The 13,081-nt window shown below is 55.8% G+C and overlaps 4 protein-coding genes and 1 non-coding gene across 5 annotated transcripts, besides 2 other annotated features; 2 read left to right on the forward strand and 3 right to left on the reverse strand.

The window, feature by feature from the left end:
• Positions 1–1,894: 1,894 nt before the first annotated feature.
• Positions 1,895–2,746, forward strand: CYME_CMQ433C (hypothetical protein; the record flags this gene model as incomplete). The annotated part of the gene is made up of 1 exon (XM_005538246.1): positions 1,895–2,746. One exon carries the CDS (start codon positions 1,895–1,897, stop codon positions 2,744–2,746), a length of 852 nt encoding a protein of 283 aa, XP_005538303.1.
• A 472-nt stretch (positions 2,747–3,218) lies between these two features.
• CYME_CMQ434C (hypothetical protein) lies at positions 3,219–4,496 on the reverse strand (the record flags this gene model as incomplete). The annotated part of the gene is made up of 1 exon (XM_005538247.1): positions 3,219–4,496. The coding sequence occupies one exon, from the start codon at positions 4,494–4,496 to the stop codon at positions 3,219–3,221; it is 1,278 nt and encodes a 425-aa protein (XP_005538304.1).
• Positions 4,497–5,055: 559 nt separating this feature from the next.
• Positions 5,056–6,703: a sequence feature (possible transcribed region).
• Positions 6,555–7,724, reverse strand: CYME_CMQ436C (glycolate oxidase, peroxysomal; the record flags this gene model as incomplete). Its single annotated transcript, XM_005538248.1, has 1 exon — positions 6,555–7,724. The coding sequence occupies one exon, from the start codon at positions 7,722–7,724 to the stop codon at positions 6,555–6,557; it is 1,170 nt and encodes a 389-aa protein (XP_005538305.1).
• A 348-nt stretch (positions 7,725–8,072) lies between these two features.
• Positions 8,073–10,000, forward strand: CYME_CMQ437T. Its single transcript, XR_002461586.1, has one exon. It is a non-coding gene; the product is annotated as a hypothetical transcript (transcript).
• CYME_CMQ438C (hypothetical protein, conserved) lies at positions 9,139–10,632 on the reverse strand (the record flags this gene model as incomplete). Its single annotated transcript, XM_005538249.1, has 1 exon — positions 9,139–10,632. One exon carries the CDS (start codon positions 10,630–10,632, stop codon positions 9,139–9,141), a length of 1,494 nt encoding a protein of 497 aa, XP_005538306.1.
• A 280-nt stretch (positions 10,633–10,912) lies between these two features.
• Positions 10,913–13,081: part of a sequence feature (repetitive element) that runs on past the window's edge.

A 13,081-nucleotide genomic window follows, 5' to 3' on the forward strand; every position in this document is an offset into this window, starting at 1 on the left:
TGGAGGCGGCCCTGCTTGATTGCCCAGGGAACTGATTTCGTGAAGCTGGTCTCGATATATCACGCGGCTCTGGCTCAAGACTGAGGTTGTTCTCAGAACCGGGCTTTATATCTCGCCTCAATACGAACACGTGAATCGTTGGACGGAAGGGTTTCGAATACGCGCTGCGAAAAGGCATCCTGCGCGGCTGTTACCATACTCATGCACCAAGGCAGCCGCATACGCAACCTGTAGGTAGGTGCGTATTCCGCGCACGCTACTGGACGACGGTACGAGGCCAAGGACTGTAAGCTGCTGGGGCGCGCGCGCGCGCCTACGCGAATGAGAAGACGACGTCGAGGGGAGACGGCTCTGCGCGATGAGCGACCCATGACCGAGGCCCTTGGCATATTTCGCACCAAAACTGAGACAACAGCGCCTGCCGGATACGCCTGCCTTGGTTCCGTATCAGATAAAAATTGAAAACGGAATTGATCGTTTCATTCCTGTAAATCGATTCTATGTACCGAAAATGTTTAGTTCGACAACGTCCACATTCGAACTGCAGCGATTCAGGCTTACGGCATCATGCGTAGTATAGGGATTCGCGGTCGTCGAATTTGGGGTGGCTCCTCCGACTTTTTGCCGCTGGGATTCGTTTCGGTACCGGAATCAAGATGAATCGCAACGCACGTCAACTATGCTTCGTAGAATGGCGGGTATCATGATCCAATTCATATGAATAAGCACCCAGGCTTCAGCTCTCCTTACGCGCAGCGGGCTCAACGCTCGTGTGCTTCGAGGCAGCCATCTTTCTCTTCCAGGGCAGCGTGTGTAGGCTCAGCGATTCGCGCTGCTAGATTGACGATAAAACGCAGTCTACGTCGTCAATCTAGGACTTGTTTTCTGGTATGGATTTTTCTTCCTATACTAGTGTCATCATGAACAACATCACGCGCCACAGATCCTCTGTCGAATGGAACGGTGAGCGCCTGCTCGTGCAGCCAACAGCGTACCCCCCGATGGAATCGACCGGAACGAGCTCGTGATTGCAGGGCACGGCACTGGGCGCAGAAACCGAGCATGGCATCTATCAAAGCCTCATCTACCCGCCAAAAAAACATGTACCAAGCGATGAAGCAAGCTTTCTGGCGCCACATGGCGGAACGCATAAGATGGTTGTGGTTGACCTGCGGGAATCCTTGACCAAAACCGAGTGTCACAAAATGCGCATGGCGCACCCCGGGCAATACGCACAGGACATGCAAATGGCAAGCGAATCGCAACCACCGCCTGTGCATCAAATTCGTCCACAAGCTGCTAGAAGCGACGAAATCCGCACCCTCTACGCTGCTAGCAACATTCTTCGACTGTTGACAATGGAGCTTCAAGGAACAGGCAGTCTGGTTCATCGCAAGCCGAAAACAGAAGAGAGGAAAAGTATTCAGTCTCAGAAAAATTCCGCAAAAGACTGATGTTGATGGTAGCGGAAAACACCCAAACTGTAGTGTGGGTGTGTGGACGCCCCAGTTCGCATCGAAGATGCGTTCCATCGCTTCCCCACCACGGGGGGGCACGGAGCGCGCGCCCTTGCACCCGATCGCGACACGCTGAGGGCACGTTCAGGTCGAGACTGGATGACCTCTCGTGTCTCATTTTACGTGTGCAACGTCGAGGCTCGCGATCGCAACAGTCACCATCAACGCCGCAGCGCTGCGCACGGATGAGAGGCGGCGCTCCCTCGCATTGTGCATCATTTTGCCAGCGCTGGCGTCTGTATGGTGGACGCTTACGCTCTGGAATAGAACTCACGAGTACCTCTAACGGACCCAGGAGCTGGTGCGCCCGTCCAGAACTGTTCGACAGGTGAGTGGAACGAGTCCCTGGACGAGGGAGCAGCAGCCTTCTTGTGCTTATGACTGATGTATCCGTACGATTTGAGCTGAGCGGCCTGGAGCCTCTGTTCGGTGTGGAGCCCTGCATCTGTGGCTCCACCCCGGAACTCGGCGAGTACGACCCACTTTTCGCAACATCCATGACTTACGACGAGTCCAGAAACGTGTTCGTCGCTTGGGTCTGCTTTCTTGAAGAGGACTATCCGGTCCGGTATCGGTACTTTTTACGAAAGCAAGTCTGGCAGCGAGCGAACGTTTGGCAGGTTCAATGGGAAGGCGATCTCGAGCCGCCATACCAACAACATGACGATGAGGGCAACCTTGTCGAGGATGCAAACGGAGGGGCTGCGTCCGCGGGGGCGCAGTCGCCAGAGCGCAGCGGTTGGGCGCGTCGAATCCTTCCTGTGCCTGTTAGTCCTGTGACAACAAAGGCCGCTGTGTCTCCTCTACCGGAGCGCTGGAAACAACAACTCGAAGAAGGCGCACGCGTCTTAACGCTGCCTCAGGCTAAGAAACCCTTTGTCCAGCGCGACGAGTGGAAACCCGCTATGAATGATACGTGGATAGAACTGCCACGCGGGGTTGCGCTTCCAAAGCGACTGCGAGCACGAATAAGTGAACGCGAGCGCATTCGTCGTAAAAGAGCGAACGGCTTGAGTTCCGAGGCGCTACTTGCTGCGGGCCAACGAGAGGCTGAACAGCATCGCATTCGACAGTTGCGTCTCGCCGGGAACGAAGACGAGGCGCAGCTCGCTGATGTTCTAGAGGCTCGTCAGCGGGAACTAGAACTTGAGAAAAAAGGAACCTCTCAGGCGAACGTCGCCTCTAAGCGGAAACGAAAGACGGCGGCGCATTCGTGTCGTACGCAGTAGACAGAGCCGAGCGGCGTGCCATCATCCAGCTACGATCCTGCTACCGCCACTCCGTCTGACTACGAGACATTTTGGGTTTCTGGTCATACTTCTGAACAGTAGACAATGTTGAGCCACTGGCCGTTAGAGCCGCAAGGCAGGAACAGTCTTTCAAAGGCCGCGATTTTTTCATGTTGCAGCGTCGGCCTGTCTTCTGGAAATCAAACGGCCAAGTGTTACGTCTGCCTGCGGCTCGCTCGGCGAACGTCTCCGCCGCGCATGATGCCCATGCGGTAGCGCCGTGGGCACGGCACGACCGGGGACTGGACGGGGTTAAGGTGCTGGCACACAAGTCGCAGCTGCAGTGTCGCTGAACACGTTCCCAGCGGCTGACCGGGTGTGCCTAGATCATGGTCACACGCCATCACACACACCGACCGGACATGGTATTGCTGTGTTTTCATTATCGGCAGCGGCCATGTTGCTGCGTACTTTAGGATCGATGAGGTGAGCGTTCGGCGCCAGTATCGTGGCGCGAATATGGCGGACGGGCATCCCGTACTGGTGTTGACCAATGCGGGGACGCTCCTTCTTCATCGGTTTCACTCGCGAAGAGATCCTGGAGCATTGCGTTCAGACGTAGCCATCGGCGTTGCAACTCGTCAATGACTCGTTCCTGGCGAGCGCATGCCGTATGCAATTTGCAGAGCTCTCGCTCGTAGAGTTGTTCCCTCTGAGCGTTTTCAGCCTCGGCTGTGTGCCGGACTTGCTTCAGTTGTGCCTCGAGTGACTCCCGCTCTTGTTGTGCACGTTGTTTTTCCTGGAGAGCGTTCTGCAGCAATATTTGTGTGTGTTCGTGCTCCTGTCGTAGCGCTCCGTACTGCCTGCGTGTCTCTTCAAGCTCATCACGCACTGTTCGCCAGTGCTCGCTCTTGGTCTCGAGGGCGCCTTCGAGGCGGGCGATTTGCAGACGTAACTGTCGATTTTCATTCTGGGATCTTTGGCACTGGAGCTGCAGCCTGCTGAGCTCCTCCTCAGCACTGCATTTGGACTCGAGCAGGTTCGCAATCTGGTTCTCGAGTTCTAGCAATGAGGTGTCCGTCAGGACGGTAGCCGGGGGCGGGTGCCCAAACGGCTCCCTCGAGGCATATGGAGCCTCCTGACGCTCGCTCTGTAAAGCGTTGTGCTCCTTGTTCGACGTACACTGAGGAAAGTTGGCGGTCACTCGCTGATGATAGCTGGTCGAACCGGCCGACCGCGGCGTCGGCTCCGGGGACGATGCTTGGCCGCTTGGCGTCGACATTGCGCACTCTTGTCGCTGCTGCTGCTGCGTCGCCGGCGGTGGCGCTTGCACTGGACCGAACAGCATCTTCCGAACGGGGGGCGTCTTCGCAGTGCCATTCGCCTGATCCTTGGCGATGCGTTGTCGCCACGAAGCCGCGATCTGGTCGCACTGCGTCTCTCCTAGGGGGTTACGAAACGCCCGCTGGGCGCGCCGGTTGGTCGCTATGGAGCTCCCCGGACCAGACGCTGCCCCTGCGTTGCCGTCAGAGCGATATCGCCGTCTCAAAATGGGAGGTTGCTTCGACGAATCGACAGCTGTGCCTGTCGGTAGCAGTTTCCTTTCCAAAAGAATTTGCTCCAACTGCTGGAGCGCGTCCCCTGGAGGGCACGCCTCTACTCTTCCCCACGCGCTGCCCAGAGACGCACTTCCAGTTATAGTCTGCGTTGGCGCCTCATTTTCCTTGTTAGGCGGGGCACTGGCCCGCATGGCTGCTCGAGTGCTACCGAGCTCTGCGTCGGTCTCGAGGCGTCGGCGAGCACCCCAGCTATCAGAGCGCTCGGCCGCGCACCGTGGTAGGTCTCTCGTCTAGGAGAGGCGCGCTTCTCCCGGACAAGAGCACTGACGTACGCAGCAACGACTTGCAGCCGATCGATCGAATTAGCCAGCGCGTCAGGTAGCTGACCAGTCAGCCTTCAGCGACAAGACGCTCCCGACAGACGATCCTGACTGCGCTTTTTACGCAAACGCTTGAACGGATACGGAAGCGCTCGATTGGTGCCCGGCATCCGCTTCTCCGCGAGTGCGGCGTGCGCGCCGGCGATTCGAAACGCTCCCGAATGAGCACACGTACACGCATCCGCGCATCCGTGCACGCATGCGAACGGAATGCGTAACGCACCGCGCACACGTCGCCGCTGAACGTCACGCGTGATGGATCGCATTGCACGCCGCCGTTTGTACACGCGTCGATTTGCGCGCCAGCAGGAGCAGCAGCAGCAGCAGCAGCAGCAGCAGCAGCAAATCGACGCTGCATCTGACTTACCTCATCGATGTTGCAGTGCGTACGCGGAGAGGTACGTATGCAGGAACCGAGCCTGGCGGACGCATCCGAGGCATATCACTTGAATGCATGTCGGTGTTGTTTCGATAATCTGGTCTGTGGTCGGCGAGTCGACCTGCATTGCCCACGTGTGTGGGGAGGTATGTGACACGGGGGGCACGCCCTCGAGCCGTTCCCGGAAATACTCCCTGATCCAGCTTTAAACCCTCGATTTGTATAGCATCCTGGGCATGGTGGTTCCAGGGTTACTGAGGATCCACGGCAACGTCCTTCGGTTCTGTTTGTTCTTCCTGAGGCGGCCTCTCGAGCATTTGCGGTATCGCTGCTGATGTTTCTCTTCCAGCACGTGACGAGAGCGTCGTCCTGGCCGATGAAGCAAGCTGCTCGTGAGCGCTGCGGGCATCTGCGAGCGATTGTCTCGACCTTCAGGCCCAAGTGACAAGCAAGCGCCTGCTGGCCGTCGGTTGTATGCATATGCTGCTCGCGGTAAAAGTTGGTTGTCGTTCCTAGACAGCGAATGGAGCATCCACCGACGAAGAGATGTACGCTTTGACGCCGACTGTTTGCCCCCTCGCCGAGAGCGACTGGTGCGGGCTCGTTGCGCGCAGTCACCGCACAGTTTCCAACGCTCGACTCTGGCCAGTGTGTGCGTGCTCGGGCGCCGCGTGGGAACACTCGGAAAGCTCCGAGTCTTTAAACAAAAGTCATGGACACAACTGGACGCCCGTGAATCCATGGCGAGCAGATCGGTGAAGCACTTGCTGTTAGCAGAAGTGGGGTTTCAACGCCATGCGCCGGTCTGCTGTAGCCGTGGTCCAGATGCCACTGACCAGACTGCATGCCAGCAAAACGTGCAGTGGTTGGTGTACGGTTTCTTGGGTGCTCATTTTTCGAGTTCCTGCGCCCCTGTGACCTGAAGACGCAAGCACGCGCAACCAAACGAACCGTGCATGCGATGCATTCGAGTTTTTGCACAGCACACAGTTCGGAGCGCTCCCAGCACCCATGTGCTCAGGCTTCGTTTAGGATATGCCGATTTCATCGAACGACACTGACGATATGGATCATATGGTGTCGTGTTTGGGTTTCCGCAGGGACCCGCAGCCACAGCACCTGGACATCCAGCTCAGCTGTCGTGCGAGGACATTCAGGACCCTCCGCTACGGGTCCGAGTTGCGCGCGCTTGCCTCGCCCGGCACCGTCGCGGCACATCTGCGAAAAGATTTCCTCGTTTTCGGTGCTTTAGGAATCTGATTATTTCAGGTTGAACAGGCTTTGCGACTTTCTGCAACGCGAGTTCGCACGTTGCCTCGCTCTCTTGGACAGCATGGAATGAAATAGAGACACTGCACACTCTGTTATAGTCGTCGTCGTCGCTTTTTCTCTGGGAGCTATCCTGAACCCGTCGCTTCACCTAATATCCTACCACTAGCGCCATCCGATGATCCATCCTTGCATCCGAGTCCGGTTGCTCCAGCCTGCGCTCAGAGTTTGCTCTGCATCTTCACAGAGAGCATCTGGCGGACATCGTACGGGGCAAACGCATCCCGAACGACGAGATCTCTCCGAATATCGGAAACTTTCTGGCACCCGCACAGCTGCATGGCGAGCTTAAATTCATCTTTCAGTAAACTGAGTAGCCGGTAGACACCCTCTTCGCCATCAACTGCTAGGCCCCAGACAATGGGCCGTCCGATGAGGACAGCATCCGCGCCCAGTGCGAGCGCCTTCACCACATCGGTTCCGCGGCGCACACCAGAATCGATGAAAACTGGGATGCGACCTCGAACACTCTGCGCGACTTCCTCGAGGCAGTCGATGGTGGCGGTTACACCGTCCAGCTGTCGGGCCCCGTGGTTCGATATCCAGATTCCGTCTGCGCCGTACTGCAGCGCACGCTGGGCGTCTTCTGCAGTGACGACCCCCTTGAGCAGAATTGGCAGCCTCGTGATGCTCTTAAGCCAAGCGATATCGTTCCAGTTCAGCGATGCATCAATCAGCGATGCGACGTAGGATGCCAGGCCAGAAGCGCCTGCTCCGCCCTTCACTTGCGCAAAATCTTTCATATCGGCAAAATTCGCGAGAGACAAGTGCGGCGGCAACTGGAACTGGTTCCTGATATCCGCCTCACGCCGACCAAGTTGCGGCGTATCCACGGTGAGGGCTATTGCTCGGAAACCTGCGCGCTCAGCACGCCGCACAAGGCGCTCCGTGATCGCCCGATCCTTGTACACGTACAGCTGGAAGAACTTGGGCAGACCAGGCACGTGCGCCGCAACGTCCTCAAGCGAGGTCGTTGCCCAGGATGACAGACCCATCACCGTTCCGATACGTGCAACGGCTCGGGCGGTTGCCAGCTCGCCTTCAGGGTGCGCCATGCGTTGCATGGCGGTCGGCGCCACCATCAGCGGGAACGACAAGTCGATGCCCATAACCTGCTTCGTGATATCGACCCGAGAAACGTCTATAAGCACACGCGGACGGAAGCGTAGACGTCGAAACGCTTCTTCGTTGTCGCGCAGCGTTTGCTCGTCGTCTGCACCGCTCGCGTAGTAGCCATAGACCATAGCGGGGAGCCGGGCCTTGGCGAACAGGTGATATTCAGCCAAATTCAGCGGTTGTGTCGCCGGATTCACTGCTGGCTTCTCAACCATCTCTACTTTGTTTCGAATACTGGTAAAACAATGTCTTTTTTGAGTTTGCGCTGAATTACCGTGGTAGATACGGCTCTGCGAACGCACCTCTACTGCGCAGTACGGGTACACAGCATCCGTAAGCAGCGCTTGCGGCAACGCATGGACGCCAGCGTCGATCCCGAGACTAGGCGCGCGCGCCCGGGCACGCATCCACACACATGACAGACGGCTGCTGCTGCTGCTGCTGCTGTTGCTGCTGCAGGAGCGGCGGCGGCTGCGGCGGCGGCGGATCGATGCTCAGTGCGCGCCCGCACCAGATCGCGGATCGCATGCGATTTGCCGCGGCGTGGCGTACGCTCCCAGTCATGTGTGCGATCAGCGAGTACTGGCAAGGGCTCCAAGCTGAATGCCCGTGTGCTGCCTGAGGCCACGAACGAGACTCTAGAAGCTCCAGGGACGCTTCTATGTACGGTAACGTGTCGAACATTAATATCGACGAGGAGTGGAAGCTGGGTCTAACGATTGTCAAGGTGCCGTGTGTGTATTGACCACCGCACAGAGAGACGAGGCGACGTCTTCGCTGTAGCATGGCTGGCGTCGCGTCAGTCGTACCAGCAGCGGGGCAAGCGTGCTGTTCTAGTCGAACGCACAGCGCCGGCTCCGAATGCCATTCAGTTCGCGAGCTGATAGAGCGTTTCATGGTCGTTGTAGGGCGTCCATAGAGGAGACTGAATAACGGGTGCAGCACGCTGCTGCCGCGAGTCGTGCGAGGAGCGCCTCTGGGGTATGCGCACCGACCGGTGCGGAAACGGCGCGGCGACGCTGATTTGCAAAGTGCAAACGCAGGGCGCGCGAGTGCTCACTTGCGCTGCAGATGCCGGAACACGTGCGCTGGCCCCGAGACCGATACTCGTGGCTCCTGGAACTGTATGCGGCGCTTTGGACTCGGTTTGAGCTTTCTCGAACCTGCTGTGGATCCGGTTATACCAACTTGCTCGGTACTAGAAGGTTCGGACGACTTTGCGCGAGGATACGACGAACAACATGGCGCAAGACAACGATGGCAACAGCGCGCTTATCGCATGCCAAGCGGGTGCCCGCGGTTGCGAAGCTGTTCGCGACTGACACGCATCTGCGTCGACCTCGTGGGAGCCATGGTGCACGAACATGTGCTCTGCATTGAGAAGCGTCTGTGCGAAAATGGAAGCAAGGTTCAGAGAGCTGGGGTTGACGCCAGGGCGGCCCTCCAATGCATGAGCAGGAGCACGAACAAAACCGGGGAAATACAAACACTGGGCACTTTAACACGAGAGCGACTTTCGTTCGCCATGTCATAGATAGGAGGAATTTTCCACGACGCGACAAGTTTTCAAGATCAAATAAGTGATGCAGTTCGCCAAAGCATTCAGAAACGATGTTGACGCCAGATCTTCTATTCAACAGACAGGTTCACATCGAAAGAGCCCTCGAATGCGCAGATATGGGGCAGCGCTTTTCGGACAAGTTCCAGTTCTCGACGTAGTTGCTCAAGCGTCGGGCGTTCGACGAGCTTCACCGTCTTCACGAGTGCGTCCTGTAGCCAGTATCTGCGCACGGCGTGTGCGGCGTCGCGCTCGCTCACTGAATCGCCAAGAACGAGGAGGTTCAGATTGGCCGGGTAATTTGGATGTCTCTCAAGCTCTGCCCTGAATGCCTGCGTTTTCCAGTCCGATGGCGAGTGCGGAAAATCTGACTCGTAAATGCTTCGGGCAGAAATGATACGAATATCGCTCGAGTCGAGATGTTGCAAAACTCGTGGCATGAAGCGGGCCGCTGAAAGTTGCACCCAACCAGTTTCCGCATTGGTAATGACACATACGCGGCCATATTGTTGGGCGTCATCCAAAATACCAATGACGAGATCTTCTAGTGCATCCAGATTTGCGACAAGTTCCTGCGGTAACGATTCCGTGTCATCTACGCGGAAACCTAAAGTTGAGAGCCACGTCGACGAGAGCAGCGTATCGTCCCAGTCGAAAAGCATGATCGTGCAATCAGGAGCACAGATTCGCCTCGCCTGCTCCCGCTGGGTCGCGAACCCAGGGCTGTTTCGGTCGTGGTGCTCAATTTTCAAACCATTTTCCGGGACGTCCAGAAGCGACCATTCCGCGCACCTCCGTGAAAAGGAATCGGAAGGTTCGGGCGCGGTCACACGCTGGCGCTGCCATGATTCGCCGCACGTCAAATCTACACCATGGACGACAGGTGCACTGCTACTAGCACCGTCTACGTCGCCAGAGGTAAACTCCGCCGCGACTCCAGAGGACAGCATCCAGCTTCGATCATTTTTCCTAGTTTCTGTACAAACATGTACTGCAAATCGGTTGTTGTCGAAGCTCTCATACGAATCTGGTTCACATAACATTCTCAGCGAGTCCCTGGGCAGCATCTCGTCCCCGTCTGAGACAGTGCGGGAGAACGACTCTGCCGCAACGGTTGATGCGGTATCAGGTTCTGATTCGGACTCCGAATCACTCAGGTACCCAGGTAGGGCGTCGTCCTCCGGGACGAAGCGCCCTGCGAGCGAAAAGCGCACGAAAGGGGTATTTTCCTTTTCAGAGTCGCCCAAACCCTCAGATTCCGAAGCAAAGAGACTCTGCTCGTCACGCCAGGACTTGGCCGTGGAGGATGACGAGTTCGCGTGATCCTCGGCGGCGCTGATCGATAGCGAGTCTTCCGGTACCTCGGTTTCCACGGACATACTCGAGGTGTCGTCGGGTGTCAACGAAGGACAGAAGTTCACTCGAACTGTTAGCGTCTCTTGATCCGAGGAGCTGCTCCGATCCAAGACAGAAAGGCGTCGACCTCGTTGGCGTGCGCCGCAACCGTCTCGAAGAGTTCGAAGTCTGTTACGCTGTGAAGCTATTGAACCAGCAACTGCTCCCATCAAACCTGACAGAGCCCACCCTCTATACGTACAACAGATAAATCTAGTCCGTTCACGGACGAGAAGACCGTTCCGGCTACGCTTTCCGTTTCGCTGCAGACGTCTCCGTGCGCGCTTTTCAGAGTTGTCACAATCGCCAGCTCACTGCGTCGATAAATACCACGAACACAAACCACAGTGTGACCAGGAGCCAGTCAGAAACCAGACAAGCGCTGTGGAGTCCAAGAAAAACGAAGTTCCCACAACGCTCGTCGAGGCCTCACCTAGAACACCCCTGAAGACAAACGTCTTTGAAAAGGAGAACGCTGTCGCCGGCGGTGTACAGCAGTGGCGGCAAACGGGTCCTAGACAAATCGTCCCCAACTGATGGGCAGACACCTCGCCGTCTTTCTCGACCGGTCACCCACTACTGGTTTCAACTTTTTCTCATATAGTTCCACTTTGGAAGATTGTCCAATTAAGTTTTCTCTTGTCAGTTATGGAAGTCTTCTTTCCATCACCGCACATCTGCTTATATTGATAGCGGCATTAAAGTCACGGTTCACGAATTCCATACGTTTCTTCCCGTTGACTGTACTTACTAATGCAAGGGGTCCACGAACTTTCGACATCCTTTCCATTTGCTCTTCCGTCAGCGGTCCATACTTTTTTATACCTTCAGGGCTCCGGTGGCACTTTTCCATCTCCACTCTCTGCAGTGTACAACCCAGCTCATGGTGTGTATACGATGTTCGAAACTCATCTACAGGTATTGTAACAAAACGCCGTGCACACTCCATGTACGTTCTTGCCGTTGGAGCTGGTGTACACCCTTTTTGTATCCTCCGGCGCCCTGCTCCGTACGCTACCACGAGCCCTGACTTTCATTCTCCTTCAAGGCACTCATTAAAAAATTCGCGAACGCGCGCCGCTTCCCACAATACAGATTCATTCGCAGACGAGCGCACCGGGGATTTGTATACTCTTCCCACAGCGCATCCCAATGAGCAACACGAACTTCCATGAATTTCCGAAAAGCTTCCAAGTCCGCTCCGCGGCTCGTCACCTCACTCAAAGCTTCCAGGTGATCCTTCATTCCTGCATTCCATGCCTCAATTTTCTTCCTTGCATTCATGATTCCCGATTCTCGATAGTATCTTGCTCTCGAGAGCCTCAAAAGACGCATGTCTTTCCGACGTAAGTTGCCGTCAGTACCATCTTCCGCACGCTTGGGTGCTGCGATGGTTGCGATATTTGTGTTTCCGGGGTCCGCGCCAACGACAAAGTCGTTATTCTGCACTTTCTGCGTCGCAGGATACGCCTCCTTCTCATCTTCATGCTTCGTTACGGACAATATTGAAGACGGCACTGGACGATCTGCCTTCAAGCGCCGATAGTGTACACACGTGGCTACTCCATCGGTTTCGATCATTCCAGTGAATACCTTTTGTTTGCTGACTTTGAGAAGTTTGAAATTGAAGATGTTCTTCCAGTGCGTCTCCCGCTTATCAGCGGAGAACTCCTCCCTGCTGACACTGAACTCCGGACTGATCTCCTACATGATGCCGTAAAGGATTCTGGAGTCGATAGTCACAAAATGTGACCTGATGTTGCACATTGGAACGCCGTTGAAGCGCTTCCCCATTAGGAAAGCCTTCCGTCTCTCCCACGCTTCATTTTTTCCTCACCCAGTTTCATCTCTGCCTCGCGTCCCAGTTCTCGGTCCAGGAACACAAAATATCGCAGAATGAGGCGATAGGATCTTCCCTCATCTTTTTTCAACGCTGATATCTTTTCTGCTGAATTCGCCAACCCCAGTGCCGCACGATGCTCTTTCATAGCCGCACGGATTACAGAATCCTCATTCGTGCTCTCATTTGACTCCTTCTTCTCGACAAATTCGACCTCATCTTCACGCTTGCGATCTTTCGTGATGCCATTGATAATCGCCCATATTCCTTTACGAGACAGGTCCGGGTAGAGTGCAACTACGGCGCGTATCATGAAACGTTCGAGGTTCACGATCAGATGGTTCTTCAGGTTCGTGAGGTACTTCATCGCCCCATAGTCGTACATATCCCGGTCACCCTTGTATCGAGTACCATTAAAGCTGTAAAAGGAGTGTTTTTCGTGGAGGACGTGCACCCGCTCATTTTCCCTCCGCGCTTCCTCTGTACCAAGCATCAGGTATCGAATAAAGGTCTTGTCGAAGAACTTGTCCGGAATCTTGACCGTTTCCATTTGCGTCACGTCGCGATACGTCTCCCTCGCCAAATGCATCAGTCCTGACGACGCCTTCACAATATTCCTGAAGTAAGAGTCGACACGTTTTTCGACAGCGTCTCGCAACTTTTCCCTGCAGGGATCCTTGATATGTCCAAGAAGAAAGGCTTTCACCACCATCTCGTCGTACTGTCGTCTTTCTTGCGGCCTTCGACGTAGAGCCTCCCCCTTTCGGTTCTTTTTCTCT

The sequence above is a fragment of the Cyanidioschyzon merolae genome, chromosome 17, assembly GCF_000091205.1.
Source record: "Cyanidioschyzon merolae strain 10D DNA, chromosome 17, complete genome".
NCBI classification, from domain to species: Eukaryota; Rhodophyta; class Bangiophyceae; order Cyanidiales; family Cyanidiaceae; genus Cyanidioschyzon; species Cyanidioschyzon merolae.